General features: G+C 41.8%; 1 protein-coding gene across 1 annotated transcript in view; it reads left to right on the top strand.

Moving 5' to 3' along the window:
* Positions 1–20,276, top strand: part of spock2 (SPARC (osteonectin), cwcv and kazal like domains proteoglycan 2) — a 35,602-nt gene extending 15,326 nt beyond the window's left edge. Inside the window, exons 2-10 of the mRNA XM_074645965.1 lie at positions 521–566; positions 10,862–10,976; positions 11,285–11,390; positions 13,539–13,647; positions 13,817–13,951; positions 16,018–16,236; positions 16,705–16,767; positions 18,525–18,656; positions 19,234–20,276. Of these exons, the coding sequence (XP_074502066.1) occupies positions 521–566; positions 10,862–10,976; positions 11,285–11,390; positions 13,539–13,647; positions 13,817–13,951; positions 16,018–16,236; positions 16,705–16,767; positions 18,525–18,656; positions 19,234–19,379 (1,071 nt within the window). The 3' untranslated portion in view covers positions 19,380–20,276. The remainder of the gene's footprint in view (positions 1–520; positions 567–10,861; positions 10,977–11,284; positions 11,391–13,538; positions 13,648–13,816; positions 13,952–16,017; positions 16,237–16,704; positions 16,768–18,524; positions 18,657–19,233) is intronic.
* The last annotated feature ends 1,629 nt before the right edge of the window (positions 20,277–21,905 follow it).

Consider the following 21,905-nt stretch of genomic DNA (forward strand, 5'->3'; position numbering starts at 1 on the left):
TACACTGTTCCTCCAGCTGCCTTTGTTACCATGTCTTTTTCATTCATGACTCATTTCCTCGTCTTTTTGTGTGCCTTTATCTCCGCTTCTCCATCCATCTTCTCACTCTTTTTTTTTTTTTAATTTTAAATCTCCTTCAACTTGCCCATTTTAATTAGAACGATTAATGTTCTAATTAAGGCGGAGCACTTTAAAAAGCCTAAAAGCCATATGTCTCTCACATATAGGCATCGGGGGCAGATTTGTTGGGCTCATTTCCATACAGATGTACATCCACAGTACATTCCCATCTGTCTCTGGTGTGACTCACTTGGCTAATTATCATGCCGCAAGACTAATGTACACATTATATGCAGTGTGCAATGATAATGTAAGCTACTTTCACTTCTCCTCCATGAAGATGACAGAGTGTTGATATGCTATCAACAACACTGTGCGCTCAGGCCTGCAGTAGGAGTTACGGAGCTTCTCATTCTCTGCAGCTGCTAATAAATTGTTCTTTTTCTTCATGTTTCTACAGGACGATTACGTTCGTACCTGGGATGAAAATCAAGGTTCTAATGACAGTAAGTGTACCGCCATCTCAGCTCTCTCTCACTGTGTGGTTAGTTAAGTCCCTGAATTAAATAATGTTAATTTTAATGTTAATTTTTGCTAGTTTAATAGGCTCAAATATGTATGTGGCTTAATCCTGAGTGTGCAATGAGACATTTTGAGCAAGCACAAAAACTATATTTTGACAATAGAATTATCATGCGCAGAATAGTTTAATTTGAACAAACAAAAAACTATTCTGTACTCAGTTAAATGTAGTTTTAGGTCCTTAATCTCTTTATTAACCTCAGTGAACATGCAACTAAATTGAATAACAAAAACTTTATTAGAATCGTCATATTCATACAGGTACATGCATGAAATTTGACCTCTGCATTTAACCCATCCTAAGCATTTAGGAGCAGTTGGCTGCTGTAAAGCGTGCAGAGAGCAACTTGTGGTGCAGTGTCTCGCTCAAGGTCATTTTGACATGCAGACATTAGGAGCTAGGGATCGAACCGCTAACCTTGTGGTTAAAGGACAGGGACCCGCTTTACCCTCAGAGCTACAGCCATCCCAAAAACAGATTTTTGTTTGCTTAAATTATATTATTCCTTCTGCTTTATAATAATACAAAATGTATACCGTATTTGTAGCATAAAAATGATCCTGATTAAGAAAAATACTTTTTCCTAGTCTTCCCTGAGACACTATTAGTCTAAAGGTAAGATAGTCCTTCCCCTTTTTCTCTCGTGAAAGTGAAAGATGGAATACTTCCGTTAAAGCATAATGTAAATCCACAGTAGTGTAGCTTGTTGGAGTACGTTTTAAGTGCCGTTGCTTCTTCACTGACTCACATGCTCTCCTGTCGGGCAGTTGTCAGACACTCTTTTTGAGCTCGCCATTATGAAATTCTGTTATATCTTGGCTGCCTGACAGCTGACTCCCAGCCCGGGCGGTTTCTGCAGTAAAGACGTTTTCACCTCACTCACTCGCCAGGAATGTATTTCTTCTGTGGGAGCAAAACGCGTTAACCAGATATTAATAAAGCCTCTATAGCCTAGCAACATTACAGCTACACACAACCCACAATGCAACACTCTCTTAATGCTCACTCTGCAAGACAGGGATCGTGAACACCAGTGCTCACTCTATTCAAAGAAAACATTGGCTGCTGTTAATACATAAATATCTATTCCTCAGCAAAACAGTATGTTATCCTGTAAAATATGTTTAAGGGATCTTGAAGATAACACAAAGCTTAACAGCCAAAACCCAAAGTATATCCACATACAGACGTAGGCAAAGTTGTTGGTACCCTTCCGTTAAAGAGAGAAAAACCCACAATGGTCACTGAAATAACTTGAAACTGACAAAAGTAATAATAAATAAAAATGTACTGAAAATGAACTAATGAAAATCAGACATTGTTTTTGAATTGTGGTTCAACAGAATCATTTTAAAAAACAAACTAATGAAACTGACCTGGACAAAAAATGATGGTACCCCTAGAAAAGATGTAAAATAATGTGACCATAGGGACATGTTAAACTAAGGTGTGTCCTGTAAATAGCATCACAGGTATCTTCAAACTTGTAATCAGTCAGTCTGCCTATTTAAAGGGTGAAAAGTAGTCACTGTGCTGTTTGGTATCATGGTGTGTACCACACTGAACATGGACCACAGAAAGCTAAGGAGAGAGTTGTCTCAGGAGATGAGAAAGAACATTATAGACCTTCATGTTAAAGGTAAAGGCTATAAGACCATCTCCAAGCAGCTTGACGTTCCTGTGACTACAGCTGCACATATTATTCAGAAGTTTAAGGTCCACGGGACTGTAGCCAACCTCCCTGGATGTGGTCGCAAGGGGAAAATTGATGACATATTGAAGAGACGGATAATACGAATGGTAACCAAAGAGCCCAGAACAACTTCCAAAGAGATTAGAGGTGAACTCCAAGGTCAAGGTACATCAGTGTCAGATCGCACCATCCGTCACTGTTTGAGCCAAAGTGGACTTAATGGAAGACAACCGAGGAGGACACCAAATCATAAAAAAGCGAGACTGGAATTTTCCAAAATGCATATTGACAAGCCACAAAGCTTCTGGGAGAATGTCCTTTGGACAGATGAGACAAAACTGGAGCTTTTTGGCAAGTCACATCAGCTCTATGTTCACAGACGCAAAAATGAAGCATCCAAAGAAAAGAACACTGTACCTAATGTGAAACATGGAGGAGGCTCGGTTATGTTCTGGGGCTGCTTTGTTGCATCTGGCACAGGGTGTCTTGAATCTGTGCAGGGTGCAATGAAATCTCAAGACTATCAAGGCATTCTGGAGCGAAATGTGCTGCCCAGTGTCAGAAAGCTTGGTCTCAGTCGCAGGTCATGGGTCCTCAAACAGGATAATGACCCAAAACACACAGCTAAAAACACCCAAGAATGGCTAAGAACAAAACATTGGACTATTCTGAAGTGGCCTTCTATGAGCCCGGATCTAAATCCTATTGAACATCTGTGGAAGGAGCTGAAACATGCAGTCTGGAGAAGGCACCCTTCAAACCTGAGACAGCTGGAGCAGTTTGCTCACGAGGAGTGGGCCAACATACCTGTCGACAGGTGCAGAAGTCTCATTGAGAGTTACAGAAATCACTTGATTGCAGTGATTGCCTCAAAAGGTTGTGCAACAAAATATTAAGTTAAGGGTACCATCATTTTTGTCTAGGTCAGTTTCATTAGTTTTTTTTTTTTAAATGATTCTGCTGAACCATAATTCAAAAACAATATCTGATTTCCATTAGTTAATTTTCAGTGAATTTTTATTTATTATTACTTTTGTCAGTTTCAAGTTATTTCAGTGACCATTGTTGGTTTTTCTTTCTTTAACGGAAGGGTACCAACGATTTTGCCTACGTCTGTATATCAGTCTCAGATAAAAAAAAAAATTTTAAAAATCATATTAAATCAAATTTGGTAATTTATGTTTGCAAAAGTCTTTTTCTGTGCTCAAAATGTCTCATTCCATACATATAGGTAAAAAAAAAAAACTTGCCTGGGATGCATGCATGATGAAAGCAAAGCCACATGATTTATTGAAACTGAATATCATTAGCCTATGCCGTAGCATGGAGAGAGAATCTGTGGCCTGTGTTTGAACTGTGATGCTTCCCAGACCGCCAGTGGTTCATCGTGTTATACAGCGCTGCGTATGCTCTGTGTTTGTATTCCGGGGTCAGCCGCTCGCTGTCCGCACTTGTAGTGGTTCCTCGGCGAAAAAAGGTTGAAAGATGTTAGCGCTCTGTTTTATCTGCTTGAGTGGATCCGATGTGCCTCCCCCAGGAGATGCTAAACATTGGCTCGACTTCAACCCACCACCACTTCGTTCCGCGTCCTCCTTTTTTCTCTCTTTCTCTGCTGCACTCGAGCCGGAGACGTGCGTAAAGGCAGACTGTCTGAGGTCTCTTCCTGCTGAGACTCCATCCTTAATTGAGCCTCTGTAAGATGAAGTCATGACCGAGTCGTGTCCTCGACCATTGTCGCTTGATTTGCAGCTTAAATGAAGTCGGCTGAATGGCAGAGTCCATTAGAGCAATTTGCAAGGGCTTAATGAAGGGCTAATTATGGTTTCCACTGAAAGGCCAGAGAGGAAAGTAAAAGCATGAGAAGAGAGTGAGGCAGAGGTGGGGGCTAATATGCCTTGATTTAGTGTGAAGTGACTGACTTCAACGTTATTCCTGCCAACTCTTAAGTCAGTTTGGTGATGAGGAAATTGTGGACTGAGGGGGAGGAAGCAAGTTGACTAGTGTAGGAGAGTATGATTGGGTGAAAAGGAAAAAGGAAAAGAGAAAGGATGTTTTTGTGCTCTGTTCATCTGTCAAGAGGAAGCTGTTTGTTCACCAGGAAAACAACACAGAGGAGGTCATTAGCCTGCAAAATCACATGCACAAAAACATGATACACTGAAACGAGGTGATGAGGTGTGTAATGCTGTGTCACATGTTGATCTGAAGGGCTTCATTTATGTTTTTATAATTTAAAATACGTATTGACCCACCCGACTAATTTTAGAATCAGTCAACGATCTGGCTCTCAAGCAATTTTGGTCGTCTGTCTTGCAGTTTTAGCAGTTCAACGATCCAATTTCCCACAAAGATGCTGTCGAATGATCCACTATAAATTATAATAAGCTTCTTTTAATATCACTGGAGTAGTATTGTACATGTTATGGCTAAAAGTCCTGACTTTTGCAAAATAACAAACAGAACAAACACCATATTGTCTGCATCTGCGGCTCCATATTCAACGTTGTTGAATTGTCAGTGGGCAAAACCACCAGGGTATTTATGCTCAGTGTGAGCTCTGTATCGAGAAACATAAAAAAAAATTGCAATAGAATGTTTTGAGCCATCTGACCCACCTCATTAACATTAATAATGCTTTTAAATAACCAGCCCAGTGTCCTACCAATTACATCAATAATGGACAATTCTGCATCTTGTGATTTACGTCCAGTGCCAGCATTCAGTGCTGTCATTTGCCATAACTACAATCTTTGATCATACCATGGTTGCCATGTGTGAACACAGAATTTGCAGAATATCGACGCTCTCGTCTGGCAATAAAGTTAAAATAATAACCCAACTTTTGCCAACCGAGCCGACATAGATCAAAATCACAAGTGGCCTCGCTGTAATGTAGGTGTTCATTCAACTGTGTGCTCCGCTTTTATGACACTTTAGCAAAGCTTTATATGCTTGCCTTAGGTTGTCAGATGAATAGTACTCTGCTACTTTCATTTCACACAGTGTAAAGCCCTTCATCTATCTCGTTCCCTTACTCTCGTTTTGACACGAGCGTACTATCTCCTCCATTGATCTGCCTTCCTTTATGAGTGGCCTAATGAAGCGGAGGAGGAAAAAAAGGAGATTTGTCCCTCTGAGACATCACTAAATCAGCGTGATGTCTTCACTTCCCGAGCTCGGATGAGCCTGCAGGCCTAATTTCTCAGCCAGGCAGCCCAGACCGCTACACCGCCGCGCAGGAGGAGGACGGGTCTTTTGAACTGTCAACACTCCTAATGCGCAGACAGCCAACGCCAGCAACAGCAGACCGAGGTGGAAATTTGCATTCAGGCACCGTAGTGGCTGATTCCACTTCAGCCAGCAGCGCCGTGCAGAGTGAGGGAGAGGTCAGGGTAATTTGCAGTAGATTTCTACAGTCGATTCATCAATCCAGCAACTGATTGAATCACCTCGCTCTTACGACGGTAAACACTGCGGGAGTGCGGTTGTAATTTGGATTTGTAAGAACAAACAAGTGTATATACACAAACATGCACAAACACTCAAGTGTTTGTGTGCAGCACTCACAGAAGTTTTTTTTATACATTAGCTTTCAAGTGTACGTTGGATTTCCACAAGCTTATCTCAGCCAGAGAGGCCAGGTGAAAGGTGAATGGACACTTTCTGGCAAATCAATGGTTTCAGATCAATGGCAGACACTAAAGAGATAGGAAAACACGCTGAGTCCACACTCCACAAAGAGTTTCATACCTCTTGAGGCTATTGATAGATATTGTTGCTTGGAGCTCACACACACACACAATTGGTAGATTGTCAAACGCCTGTTGAAGCCTTCAGCGGGATGTCAGCCCACCAGCTCAAAACTCAACGTCGAGGCAATCGAGCATCTCTTTTCTTTTTTGTTGGAAAAATCCTGCCCTCTGTAAGACCTCTCCTCTCAACACGTTTTTACTCCACAATATCCACCGAATCAGGCTCTTCTCCCACCAGGGAGTCTGCACAGCTCTTTGTACACGTTGTACTCATCTTGTGTCTGGAGTTTTGCAACTCTCAACCTCAGAAACCAGATGCTGCAATCCTCCAGGGTCTACTGCTGCCCTTCTCACCTTCACACTCCACAAATTTGCTCAGTGTCACTCCCTTCCCACTCTCCCTCATTGGGCCACCTGGGGCGGCTTTTATCAAATTCAATACCCCACATACAAGGCTGCAGAGGGATCAGCATGTTACTCCAACTCCAGAGGGAGCCTCATGTATTGTATGTGTAAAACTAATCTTTTGAAGACATGCCTCACATCATCTTCTTGCTACTGAATCTCCAACTTTCTCTAATTACAAAATAAATCCTTCACATTAGAGGCTATCTAATTGACCCTTCTCAAAGTCCTATCCCTCGAATGGCCAGAGTGGCCAACAGTGTAGCATCGGCCAGTTCAACCAGGGTCCAACAACTATCCGGCTCTGCTCCATAGACGCTCATGCAATCGTTTCAGATTCATTTTCAGGCTGGTTTTGTGGATTTCGAGCTAGTCATGGTTAAACAATGTGTAATAGTGATACTCATTACACAGAGATGTTGGAAGGAGATGTACTTTTCTAAAATGTTACGTTTCTAAGTTAAAAACCTGTGGCACTAACATAAGCAGAGTACGTCAGCACATCATAAACTAGCGTCAGCCCTGCTATGCTTCGCCAGCTACTGAAGGCATACTGAGTGTACATACATGCTGCTTTTGCTTTGTAATGATTGTAACAGTGAATGAATTTACAGGAACAGTGTTGTTCCTTAATTTCATTGTCTTCTGTCTCGATCGCCAAGTGATGGCGGTTCACTTCTACACTGTGATATGAAGGCTTTAGCTTCTATCTTTATCTCTTTAACCTGTTATCGCTGCTGAATCAGTTTGACATCCTGATATATCCTTCAGTCTGCTTCTCTCTGAAATCGCTTTTTCGTTGTTCCAAAAATGTTATATTTGTTCAGGGAGTGAAGTTAGTGACAGTGTGGGCGCCACGGTAGCTCCGACAGCTTGACGGAGTAGCAGCGGGGGGTGGGTCAATTGTAGATTGAATTTAGTTATTTCCCTATAAATTGTCATGTTCATGTTTTCAGGAGATTTAAAGCTGTACTAATAAATATGTTTATGTTAACGAATAGTTTGATATTTTGGGAAATACGTTTATTCGCTTTCTTGACGAGAGTTTGTTGGGAAGATCAATACCACTAAAAAGTGGAAACAGCCTTGTTCTGTTTAGAAAATCCACCTACCAACACTGTTTTAGTTCAGTCTCATTACTCTCGTCAACCTGGTTTGTAGGCAGCTGTTTCCTGTGAACCCACTGTATGCTAACATTACCTGCTCTGCACCAAACAGCAGACAGAAGAAGTTAGCGGCGAACTGGTGAACATATTGGAGCATTTAGCAGCCAGGTATTTCTCCCAGGAGATGGTGGGGACCAAAACGGAGTGAAAAGGACAGTGAATATTACACTTACATTCATCAGGTGGACAGAAACACGACTCAAAATAAATGCGTGTCTGCTACATATGTAAATAAGCAACTTTCGCCGTCACAGGTGACATTGTGATTGTTATATATTCAGCTTGTTGCACTGCCGGCAAGTAGCCAAGAAAATAAATGAATGCAGGTTTACGTTTAGACCTTTATTCACCTTTTCTTGGTTTGCTGATTAATTTTTGTCACTGTGGGAATTCAAGGCTATTTATGCATTAACTGGACTAACAGACATGCCAGAGACACGTCTGGCTTCACTGCTACCTAGAAGACAAGATAACACTGATGATGCTAGAGAGTCAGTGTGTAAATAGTAGATAAGAGGGTTGATGATGAGGATGAGGCCTGAGCTCTCCTTCCGTTATCCTCAATCTGCAGGGATAAACCTCATGCAAATCTGGATGGTATTAGACTGAAGCACAGGGAGCCTAATTAGGAGAGGTTTACTGCTGCAGGCATTAGTTTAATACCAGAGGAGAGACTTTCGAAAAGTAAAAATGGAAGTAAGTGGGTGCATCTGCGGCTGAATAGAGAGAGTGGATGTGATGGGGAAAATAATAAACACGGAGGCAGAACATGAATGAGAATACATAGTGAAGATGTCCGATTTGAGGAGACAAAGGAATGAGAAAAGAAGGAAGAAAGGAAGATTGATAGACATGATTGCACAACGGGGGTTTAAGAAACAGAGAGGGAGAGAGTTCTCAGAAACACCAGATTGAGCTGCAAATCACAGTCAACCCAGAAATGATTCCCGGACCACAGAGAGCCTGTTGCTATGGAAACGTCATCATCGCAGGCACTGCTTTAATCCGTGGAAGCCTGTTATGTTAACATGAGGCTCAGGCAGCCACCTTATGCTTCTGTACTCACAACACAACGCTGTGCCAGCATTGTAGCCGCTCGCTACCGACAAGATTTATTTACAAATGTTTTGCTATTGGAAGGCAGGATTATCTGCTCTCTGTTTGTTTGCTGCTTCTTTAATTCTTTTTTAAATTTGCTTAAGTATTGGTTAAATCTTCATTGGATGGATTGCGAAATACAATGTTTTGCGTACTTGCTACCTTACCCGCTGTGCTGTATCCCATTAGTACCTTAATCTCCTTGTCCTCTTTTGTGTCAGGAAGTATCGAGAGGGTTTAATTGGCTGCTGCACCCTGATTCAGCTGATGCACTTGTGTGAACTAGACTGGGAGGGCTCCACCGTTGACAGTCTAAATGGATAAGGAGTCTGCATCTCGGAGGCTGAGTCTCCGAGCCTCACTGTTTCTCAGTCAGAGCAGTCAGTCAGTCAGTTATACAACCAGCTCAGCCATGACAGGGGGGTGTATTGTTTTGGATTTGCTTCTCAAATCAGATATCTGTCGGTTCGCTTCAATAATCCTGTGATGTTGGCAGCATTAATGTATTCAGCCACCGGGAAGGACACCAGAGGAGATCCAAATCCTGTCTGGGAAATCATAATAGTGCCCTAAAACAGGATACAGTAAGAGCAGGGGGATGAATACATGCACCTCCGTCATGTAGATGAAACTTGCAACAGCACTCTGTGAACAGTCTGTATCCTGGTGCACTGTACTGATGGATAGTGTAGGTGAATAAAGGCCGGGGGATGTGAAGAGAATAGAGTGTGACATCCAGGTCGGGCTCCAGGACGCCTGCTATGAACAGACAGCTGTGACATATGAGTGTGTGTAGGGTGTTGACACGCGGCCCGGCATTAGCTGCTAGCGGAGTGTGTGATGGATGGACGGATGGAGTCCAAGAGAGAGCAAGCAAAAAGTACAAAAAGTACAAAAAGTATTTGTCTAAGCAGGTCACATAAAGTGTAAAATCGTTTTCAAATTAGGGCTGTCAATCGATTAAAATATTTAATTGCGATTAATCGCATGATGGTCCATAGTTAATCACAATTATTTGCAAATTAATCGCACATTTTCTATCTGTTCGAAATGTACCTTAAAGGGAGATTTGTCAAGTATTTAATACACTTACCAACATGGGAGTGGACAAATATGTTTGCTTTATGCAAATTTATGTATATATTTATTAATGGAAATCAATTAACAACACAAAACAATGATAGATATTGTGCAGAAACCCTCACAGGTACTGCATTTAGTATAAAAAATCAGCTCAAATCATAACATGGCAAACTCAAGCCCAACAGGCAGCAACAGCTGTCAGTGTGTCAGTGTGCTGACTTGACTATGACTTGCCCCAAACTGCATGTGATTATCATTAAGTGGGCATTTCTGTAAAGGGGAGACTCGTGGGTACCCATAGAACCCATTTTCATTCACATATCTGGAGGTCAGAGGTCAAGGCACCCCTGTGAAAATGGCCATGCCAGTTTTTCCTTGCCAAACGTTTGCGCAAGTTTGGAGCATTATACAGGCTAGTATGACATGGTTGGTACCAATGTATTCCTTAGGTTTTCTAGTTTCATATGATGCCAGTATCTTCACTCTAGCTTTAAAACTGAGCCCGCTACAACCTAAAAATCACAAGTTGCGTTAATGCATTATTATCGTATTAACTTTGACAGCCCTAATTCAAATAAGTAAATCATAAGAAGAAATCTGGAAGCGAGGTGTGGAAATGCGCTTTCCCCAAGGGCAAATCAACTTTTTATTGAAAGGAATAAGATTGTCTTGAGACTAGTTCTACATTATAAAGATGATTTTACAAAAATGCAATAGAAACAAACTAATCTCCATCCTGTTAGAAGGTCTTTTCATTTTTGTGTTCAGAAATGGGATTTTTTTTCTACCCTCGATTAAAAGTACAAAATGCCTCAAGATGCATATTTTTCACAGACCAACAGCTCTGCACCGCTCTAATAATTTAGACCGACTCAAGTTATGCTGAGCAAATTGAGTGGAGAGAATCTGAGACTGGGAGTGAAGAGCAGAATGATGGGCAGAGAGAAATATACAGAAAATGGTAAAAAGTGAAGCAGTGATGATACTACAGTATTCATCTCATTTTCTATTTTTTCCCCAGATGTAGACACCACCAAGGACCCCTGTCAAAAGGTTAAGTGCAGCCGACACAAGGTGTGTATCGCCCAGGGCTATCAGAGAGCTGTGTGCGTCAACCGCAAGAAACTTGAACATAGGTGAGTGTGTAGCCCCTGGGCAAGAATTCGCAAAACACTCACACAATCTTCGCTGTTAATGCACACTAACATGAGGTCAACGCCAGCGAGTTTAGTAGGGATGTAGTCATAATAAAGCTTGTTTGTGCACCAGTGCAGTACGACTGCCTGCTGCTTAATGATAAGCTAATACATTCAGACAACATGGAGGAGGGCTTCATATTCAGGTTGGTGCTGCTGTTTCTGTACTCTGAATTAGCTCAGCGGTTGCTGTCTCAGCTTGACTTAGTGAAGCTGAAGTGTTTGTTGAAGTGTCCTCTGTCCTGCAGACTGAAGCAACCTGCTCTCAGGTCTCCTGATGGAAACTGCCAGCCCTGTCCCATCTCCTCCACTGGGCCTGTGTGTGGATCAGACGGACGCAACTATGCCTCAAAGGTACACTGAAGCAAATACACGCCCATAGGGCGGGCAAAAATTCTATATCAGTTTACCAACCTTCAGTGGTTTCATGTGTCGATGATATGATTGTATAATTGTGTGTTTTTCCAAAATTCTGCTGTCCAATTTAATGATTCCAAGCAAATTCTTATGAACTGAATTAGTTATTGAAGATTTTGTTTTACACATTTGCAAAGTTGTATTGATTTCTGTGACGTATACATTCTGTTGCCATTTTATTAGGAACACCAATGCAGTCTTAATACGACAATCCGGCAATAAATCCTACCTCCATGAAGGTTATAAGAGTTTTAGAGAGGTGTTGATTTAACTTGATGGTCATTTTGGAGCCTGTAGTGTTGAATCATACTGAGAGGTGTTGTATTATGTCCTACACATTTATATCAGCGAGGTGAGAGTAAATAATGGAAACACCTCTCAGTATAAGGCAATATAACTCAACAGCCTCCAAAATGACCATAAAGTTGAATCAACACCTGCTGATAAACACACCATACGCTACCTGTCCAGCACTAAACAACAGACAGACAAAGTGAGCGACTAGCTGGTGAACATAGTGGAGCATTTAGCAGCTGAAGAGCCAGATATAGAGTGCTACAGGGATGATTTATTTTTGTAGGCCAACCAGGAAGTTAGCATCGCCCTGGTTCCCCTCGACAAAAAGCCAATGGGATTTTTCCATTGGGTTTTGTATTATTGCAGAAAAGAAGCTCTGTGGCAAACACACGTTTATGACACTTATACGTGTTGTTTCGTAAGATAATCTCCACAAATGAACACCACTTTTATGGTGTTTGTGTGTGAATGCAATTGGCAGAAGTAAAAAGCTAATGTTATAAACAAACTACACAACGCTGTAAAGGCGGACCAGTCGGCATGAGTCCTTTTTTAAGACACGTAACAGTTTCATGAGTGGGGTATTTACTGACGTATTTTATATTGTAGAACAAAACGTTAAAATATCTCAAGCTTGTGTTAACCACTTATTTCAGGCATCTAACTAAAAACCCATTAAAAAAACCTGTTGACTTTCAGACAAGGGAACCGGAAGTGCTAAATTGATAACCCATTTTTGAGGACTCATACCTGCACCACTCTAGTTCCCTCAGGAGTTGGTGGAGAGTAAAGCAGAGCTAAGAGGAGTGTGAATATTTTCCAGGTGGCCAGAAACACAACTCTGAATGAATGTCTTCATTCTCTTTTGGATGTACAACTGTTTGCTAACACATTCACCATAAGCTTTATGAGATGTTAATATGGTGTTTACAGCTTGTTTCTGCTGCCCCTAATTGGTCAAAAAAAAAACAATCAATGCAGGCTTCAGTCTAAACATATAGGAAAAAATATATTTTCTCTGGCTTAGTGTAATGAAAGTGTGCATTTCTCAGAAAAGAAAAGACGGTAGAAATAATCCCTGTGTGGAGGTGGCGGGTGCATTGGCAGTGGAACTGTACAGCATCCTCCTCAACAAAGAAGTGAAAATGATGTACGTGTGGCGTCAGCATCACATATGTTCTGTATGCGTTATAATAACATATGTTGTGTTGTAGAATTGCTAAAATAGTCTTGACACCTATTACCACTGTAGTTTATACTAACAGACACAGACCTGTACACAGCACATATGTATAACAATATGTGCATCTGTCAGGTGCTGGTACATTTATTCACAGCTTCCGCCTTTGTGTTTTACACATGCTAACACAGCATACTAAGCATTGTGGGGTAAATAGTGACATACACTTTGCACATTCGGAGCAGAGCAATGTGAAGAGACTCTCTCAGGGGAGCAAGGGAGACAAAGAGCCGTGATATATAGCCTCCGAAGGACCAATTGGTGGCTTGTGGTGACAGAATCCCATGTTTTTATTGATTTATGCTTTGTCTTTTGGATCACTATTCCCAACCTTGCGTGCAAGCAGAGGTTGGAAAGCGCATTCAGGAGCAAATCTCTGATTTGAATTAAGGCGTACAGTCGGTCCACCTCATGAATATTTGATCTTTGTTGCAGCAATAACTCATTTCACTTCACCTTTGTGTCCCCTTGTCGATGTCGCCGATGTGTGAATGTGTTCATGCGTGTGTGTGTGTGTGTGTGTGTGTGTGTGTGTGTTTGTGTTGCAGTGCAAGCTGGAGCAGCAGGCATGTCTTACGGGGAAGGATCTCACCCTGAAGTGTTCAGGTCTGTGTCCTTGTCCAACTGCTGCCCCGACGTCCATGGAGAGTAAACGTGGTAAGATCAAACACACGCAAAAAATTAATATATTTAATATGAATTCAATGCAATAAAAGGCTTCCCATCTTTGTTATTCTGTATCTCTGTCTCAACAACAAAAATTATAACAACAACAGGAATAAATGCAACAAATATCATATTCTTCCTCTCCCTCTGGCCTCCACAGAGAGCTGTACAGGACAGGATCTGGCTGATCTCGGGGAGCGTCTGAGAGACTGGTTCCAACTACTGCAGAGCAACGCCAAGCAGAACAACAATAGCAAGACTGGAGCCAGAACAACTGCAGTCAGCACTACATCAGGTTGGAGCTCCTAATTCATGAATCCAGACTGCATTAAGAGGGAGTTACAATACTGTAGTTACAGGCAGTATACAGTGGAAACCGCTTATAGTGATCATCACGTCTGTCCGGGTCAAATTGATCACTATAAGCGGATGATTATTATAACCACATTTTTGTTGTTGAGCATCATTTCTCATGCAGATTACCATCTAATTGACATTTGTGTATTTATTACATGAATAATAATATTGCATTTGTTTTTTATTCAGAGAAAATTACTTTCCTTTTCCCGTCACAATATCAATGTGTACGCAGCATCAGCCTCAGGTATACAGCTGAAAGGCAGACGGTCCGCAAGTATCAAGGGAGTACAGTGAAAAACAAAACAAAAATTCAATTAATGTTAGTCTAATGTAGTTTTAAAATGTTTTTCCATATGTTGTCATGAATGAAAAGACCCAAAATGAACACTGTAAGCGGACTACTTCAGCTTTTGATCCATATAAGCGGTTGATCACTGTTACTGTGATCACTATAAGAGGTGTCCACTGTACTGTAAAAAATGTCTGAACAAGTTTAAGTCTTGTATTAATTCAAAAAGCAAAAATAAGTCCATGGGGAAAATAGTATCCTCACAAATGTAGCTTCATGGTTCTGCTGCTGCTGCTTCATGTTCTCTGCAGCTCTCACTGGATAGATCTCGCAACCGATTGCTGGATATCAAACATGTTCGAAAACAGTTGCAGGGCTGGAAGCTTAAAACTTTTGGGTGGATGGCTCAAGATAACGTTGCATCACATATAGGAGCATACTGTGCTTCAAACAAACAGGAAGTCGCCTCGGGACCTGTTCGGCCACATGTTGGTGCCCGATAAGCACCAGGTCTTAACCGCGCTGTAAAGTGAGAAGTGGGAAATTCTTGTAATAGGTTGATAATGATAAGTTCTAATGCAGTTTTTTATAGCTGGAACCAATTTTGTTGAAACCATAACATAATTAAAGGTGCTCTATAGACGTGTTTCTGTGCAACGTCATCACAGAGATGCGCGTGCAACTAGGGGGCAGAAAGCACAGCATGTCCAGCAGAGCCAAGCTCCAAAGCAGAGATGATAAGGAGTTGTTGTGCAGTAAACTGTTCAAATCACAGAAGAGATGGAGATGGATGAAAATGTTTAATATTCCGAGGGGATTACATGCCTTTGCTAAAAACAGGAGGAGATTATGGATCCAGGCCTGATGGGTAAAAGCATTCTAGTCACACAGCGCTAGCAAAGTAGCGGGTGGTCATGACTGCTCCACAGATCAATAAAAATTAAATGATCAACAACAGGGTGATCGACCCACTCTCTAGGGAAACATTTATATATATCTTTAGCGACTATGCCTTAAAACTTAAAAAGCGATGCAAGACTTTGTTACGGCTCTAAATTGCTGTAATGTTTCGCGACTACGGTGGGGGAAAGCTCACTCCGGTATGCCATTCATATGCCGTAACGTTACATTTTGAAGGGAAGGCGTACTGACTTTTGGCGTCATTAATACAGCAGCAAACAACTATTTGCTATGTAAAGATATAGAGGAGTAATGTCTACCTGAGCAGAGAATGAAGTCACTCTCCTTCTCTGTATGTGTTGTAATCCAAGCTTTTTCGTGTGTTGTTAACACATCAGTACCAGCCGCGCGTGTCTTTCAGTGCATGTACGTGCATGTGAGCATGCCCCACTAGCTAGCTAACGACCGCTGTTCTGCACTGCTCTCATACGGCGGTTACAGCTGATAACGCCATTGCAGAAGCAGTAGCACCCACCATCCGGTTCCACTTCAGGTTAACACTGTTAGCACCGTTGCCATTATTTTCACTGTTAGCACCGTTGGCTGCGGCAGTAGTCACTATGTTGAGAGCCATGCGGAGGCAGTAGATATGCTCCCAAACTCACATTTAGCACCTTTAAGAAAATAATGTGAGTGGATTTGCATTTGAAACAGGAGATAATTGTGAGCACGCTGGCACGGTTTCATTTTCTATTTGTGCAGCTGTCCCTGATAAAAAATGAATGTTTGTTTGTCTGTCTTTGTGTTTGCAGTGCTGGACAGGAGCCTGGTGGCCAGCTGTAAGGACTCCATAGGCTGGATGTTTTCCAAGCTGGACACCAATGGCGACCTGTACCTGGACCAGGCTGAGCTGGCCGCCATCAACCTGGACAAGTACGAGGTCTGCATCAGGCCCTTCTTCAACTCGTGTGACTCCTACAGGGACGGCAAGGTCTCCACTGCCGAGTGGTGCCTCTGCTTCTGGAGAGAGAGTGAGTATTCTGGGGAGGATGTGAGGTTTGTCTGCGCTCAGCTGCCCCCATGTGTAGCCACCTCTGTGTTGTGTGCTGGTCCGTCACTATTTGTCTTCCTACTCATCCTCCCGTTCCCTTGTGGGGTGAAACGGTCACCTCAAGGAGCTGAAAACATTCCTGCTGCTTGTTGACAGCCTGGTTCTCCCACAGCTCTCAGAGACTGAGTCTGTCAGCCAAGCAGCTGAAACTAGGTCTAGGTCCTAAGCTCATACAGTTCTTTGATTGGGGAAGGAAACACACTGGAATTGATTTTAAAAATTGCAGGAGGTGATTAGAAAACATTGATTACACTCGGAAGAGACATCGGTTTTGACTGTTGATTGTTTTTGGCATCTTTTAGATGGTCTTTATCTCTGTTCTGTGTCTTATCGTGCCTAGGAGTGTGCTTTGTTCTCTTGTAAAAAAAATATTTTCTTTCCCTTTAAGAGCCACCCTGCCTGGCTGAACTCGAGAGGATCCAAGTACTAGACGGCGGCAAGAGAAAGTTTGGTAGGTATCCGACTTCTCATAAGAGCATTTCAGCCCAATTGGATCTGTCTTTCTTGGTAGAGGGATTTCATCCAGCAGATGACAAGCAGGAGGCGGGGATTAGTCCCTGATCAGTCCGGCGGATTAGAACTTGATACTGACAGACGGCGAAGGAAATCAGCCATCAGTGTGTCTTGACATGTATGTGTGAGCGGTGGAATATGTGAATGTGTCTGTACGCATGTGCGCACTGCAGATTTTGGCTGGCTGACTGGGCTCTGAGTCAGGACTCTCCAAGGACACGGAGAGGCGAGCAGGGGGCAGTCTGCCAGCTCAACGCCTCAGATGTTCCCTTGAAAGACTGGACGGACAGTTCTGGTTTTGTGCCGTATCATTTGTGTTTTTTTTTTTTTTGTTTACATCAGCCTCTGAAATATTTAACGTCATGACAAATGCCTTCGTCTCTGAAGAGTACGACAGTTTCCTCTCCTTAAGGACAACAGCCTACAAGATAGTGATAAATGCAACCACAGTATGTTGTGCTTGGCTTTGCGTGAACACAGGCTGTATTTCATATTCATGTAATGGTTCAGAAATTGAAAACTTTCCAATCTTGTGTCCCTCTCTTAACCCATGATGATTAGCTAGCCACAACCACACCACCCCAACATGCTGCAATATGCTGACTTAATACTTATTCACCCCTATCTTTCTCCGTGAACATATTTGTATTCATGGAATATGGAATTGGCTGCTACGTATGTTGCATGCATTACATTCTCACTTGGCCTCGGCGCCATGTGCGATGAGGCATGATGCAGGTCGTGTTCATCTGCTAGTAGATTAAGGTCGCTTTACTATGGACCTTTTCAAACTTGACAACATAGACCAGGGGTTCTCAGGCTTTTTGGGGACCCCTTACAGGGGAGAACATTTTCCAAGGCGCCCTAATAATCGTTACACCGATTAAGTATATACTTACTATCATTTGTACTCTTAGATGCCATAGGAGCTATTTGTATTGTAAAACTTTTCAACCTAAATACTTCCGACCTGTTTCATAGTGATAAACAGAAACACATTTCAACCTGAATCACGTTAAGATAAGATGAGATAATCCTTTATTAGTCCCACAGCGGGGAAATTTGCAGTGTTATTGAATGTTAATGCCACTTATATACTTTTAAACAGAGGGTGATTTTATCCAAATTGCCTTTTGGACTCAACCTGACAGTATTTACTGTATAACCTATATTTCAAGTAATTGATCTCACAAGCTTTCAGAAAATGAACAGAAGCAAGACTGGCATAGTCTTAATAAATCCAGATATTTTAACTTACCAGTCCAAAGCTGACTTTCACGAAGTGCTTCAACTTAAAAATACTGGACTTATGGCTGTGTGTCACAATCATATCAGAGTTTCTATTGGTCCGAAGCTAACGCGGGTGGGAGTATTGGACACAATATGCTTGTTTTATTGGTGCAAATGGTCCCTATCTGTAGATTCGCACTTTTTAATGATACAGCACAGTTTTATAATTTATAGCTAATTATTTCGCGAACCCCCTGACAGAGTGCCGCGGACCCCACTTTGAGAATCGCTGACCTAGACATTCTAAATGGGCCCCTTTGTATTTCCTTTTGCAATGTTTGTTAACGCAGTAGCTGAAAGGAAGTAAACTTGGACCAAAGCTGTTGCCCTGGCAACAGAATGGCAATGAAAAGGTCTATATCCAACTCTTATTTATTTGTGTTTTTGTTTATGTGTGAACGCCAGGTCGATTCATCCCGAGCTGCGACGAGGACGGCTACTACAGGAAGCAGCAGTGTGACAGGGGAGAGTGCTGGTGTGTGGAGCAAAACGGAGGAGAAGTAGCCGGATCTAGGATGCGTGGCAAGCCAGATTGCGGTAAGTCCCGCAGGTTACAGCTGTCAATATAGATACATGAATAGAATTTGAAATTGAAAGCTGACTGTAGCAAGAAAAAAACAACTCAGAATGTCTGCTGCGGATTGGCCCACTTCTCTACCGCACACCCCCCCACATGCATTCTGCACAAGGCTTCCTTTATGTTAAAGGACCCCACTGCAACATAACTCACTGCAGGGACCAGTGCCACATTCATGTGTCCAGAGTCATTTGCATTCTAAAAGCGCAGCTTGTCGCTTTGAGAAAAGTCTTTCAAGATAAATGAGGGCTGGTTGGACTGAACCTGCGGCCTGACGAGAACTGCTCCCCTGGCAAGGTTTAGAAATCGCTATTAAAATCCAGACAAAGTCAAACACATGCACGCTTTTTTTTACCATTGCAGTCAATGTTTTTAAGTTGATTTCAGCATTTCCCATTGATCGAAAGGACTCCCGTCAAAGTTGAGAGGAAGAAATGCTGAACAGAATTTATTGCAATATACAAGATTGCCACAGTGAATAATTCAATCTCCCTGCATCCCCCTCCTGCATGTATCCCCCCCTCCGTCTCTCTACAGATGATGAAATGGCATATTCAGGTGATATTGGCAGTGGGGTTGGATGGGAAGACGAAGAAGAGAAAGAGGCTGAGGAGACTGCAGAGGAGGCTGAAGAGGAAGAGGGAGAGGTGGGAGAGGTGGATGATGGGGGCTATATCTGGTAAACATGTAGTTCAACCTCTCTACAGGAGCATCTTGAAGGTCTCGATCACATACACACACACACATACACACACACACACACACACACACACACACACAGACACACACAGACACAGACACAGATCCTCAAAAGAGATGGACGTGGTGAAGCTCTCACACTCAGAACAACACTGGCTTATGAAACAGCGAAGGGAGAGGGTTGCGCGGGTTGGGAGAGGGATGATGCATATGTTATGGGCGTATTTAATGTTACAGGATGTACTTTAAACAGGCAGGGGAAGGAATCATATCACTATTAAGATATTATGGGTCTGGAGAATTTTGTCCCTCATACTTGTGAATCTTTGTTCTCTTCTGTTGTAAGTCCTTTGAACTATCTTTGAGCAGTTTTTAGCTGATGCATAACGGAGACTTTAAGCAGTCGCAGGTGCTTGTCATGTGCTTGCATTAAAAAAATGGAGAAAGATTGAGTGCATTTCAATAGTCCAAATTGGCCTCTTTCATCTTTTCTTTTTCTGCAGATTAACAACATTTAGAGTTTTTGATTTCCGGCAGGAAACGGGCGATGAAGAGAGGAAGCCACGTTAGAGTATTGAAAAGCACCCTTTGACTTTACCGTTTTCATGTCGTTCGCTTCGCCTCATACGTGACAGTAGTCATTCATGACTTATTAAAAAAAAACAAAAAAAGTTTCTCACGCATCACTCTTTAGCTTGTATATAATGTGTGTATCAGAAGACAGATTGTCACCTATTAGTCCCGTTATCAATGCCTTGAAAGACTAGCGGAATATACTGCTTAGTTGACAAGTGTACATCGTATCATAATGTGGATCAATTATTGTGTTTAATAAAAAAAATAAAAATAAACTGGTCTATGTGGCCCAGCTGGCCGCCGTACATCTGAGTCTGTTCTCTTTTTATTCCATGCCACATTTTTAGCACTGTCATGATCCTTGGATCAGCGGTGTTTTGCAGCGTTTAATTATAGCCATTTTATTCAGTAAGCATTTTGGGCTGTCCTGAATACCAATATTTTGGGCTTTGAAACTTCGGTAAGAAATATTTGGTAGTCAAAGCTTCAGGACAGTGCCGCTGCCGCACTACTGTACGCGCACACACCTCTACACATAACACAGTGATATCCATCTGAGAATAACTAATGTTGAATATGAATAATGTGGGATTATTATTTCATGGGCTATTTTGGGATTTCTACGTTATTACATACTCAAATACTGATTTAGAGGTTGATTACCATGGCAACAATCGAAGCTTCAAAGCATTCGGGTCAGCCCTAATAAGCATTGACCATTCTTAGTGCACCAAATGTGTATTTCTTTATATCAGTGGATTCCTGGTTGATGTAGAATTTCTATTTGAGTGAAAACAATCTAATTGTGCTGAGAGTTTCTTTTTGTTGATACGGGAGTATAGAAATAGATTAGAAAAAATCTATTTCTATGTACATGAGCTTCAAGTTTTCAGAATTGTGTGCATAGTTCAATTTGTTGTGTGTTTACAATGGAGAAAAAACTGTAATACAGCATTTTTTTTCCAGGAATGTCACCACAGACCCCCATTTCATAATACTGCAAATATCTAAATATTGCAATACTTTCATCAGTGGGCCAAAGGCCTGTGTTACCTCATTCAGCAATAGATAGTGACTTAACAGGCATTTATTTCAATGAAAATCTTTGAAATTGCCTTAAAGTACAAAGATCATAATAAAATAATGATGCACATTTTTAAAAAACATGTTAAAAAGTACCATTTCAAAGACATAACCCTCCTCTCTGTGTGACTTATCCTCTGGGGAGCACATCTTATTATCAGCTCACTTCTACTTTCCTTACCTCACTCTGCAGTAGCTTATAGCTCTGGGAAACCAGCAGAAATGAGATACAGTCTGCATATCAGCACAATGCCTATAGAAATCTCTCTCCTCAGCCTCCTCGGGACATTGCTCCAGCCTCTCCACTGTCAACTACTCAGTCTGGGAACGGTGAAATAGAAACCTTACAGTGTGATTCAGTGTATGCACATTCTTGGAAGCTCAGGCCACAGAAAGCTCGTCTTAGCATTGTAAAAACTGACCGTAACCGTAATCCTCTAAAATGTCATTTCTCAGTTTCACGTTTCCGTGATAATGGAAACCCGTACTGGTAACGTCCCAGTGGGTGAAACCTTAAATGTGTTAGCTGTGAGTGCCTGCCGACAGATGTCTGAATACCTGATACCAACAGCAAGTCTTCTGGCTACCCAGAGGGACCAATCATTTTCAGCAACCTGTCGGCACATTAATATTCCTCCTGCTTGGTGAAAACAAGCCATATAGAACAGAGCTGAGTGTAAATCCTAACACATACAAAGTGAAATGTCTTTTTTTTCATGCTGTAACCTTAAAATAACTAAGGCTTAGATGCTAGAAGTGAAACTTGATGCACTTTATGAATTTACATAGAGAAAAATACGCGTAATCTTCTTCCTTTGGTATTTTAGTTGTCATAATGTGGGTAATTTGTG

The sequence above is a fragment of the Sebastes fasciatus genome, chromosome 9 (genome assembly GCF_043250625.1).
Source record: "Sebastes fasciatus isolate fSebFas1 chromosome 9, fSebFas1.pri, whole genome shotgun sequence".
In the NCBI taxonomy this organism is placed as follows: domain Eukaryota; kingdom Metazoa; phylum Chordata; class Actinopteri; order Perciformes; family Sebastidae; genus Sebastes; species Sebastes fasciatus.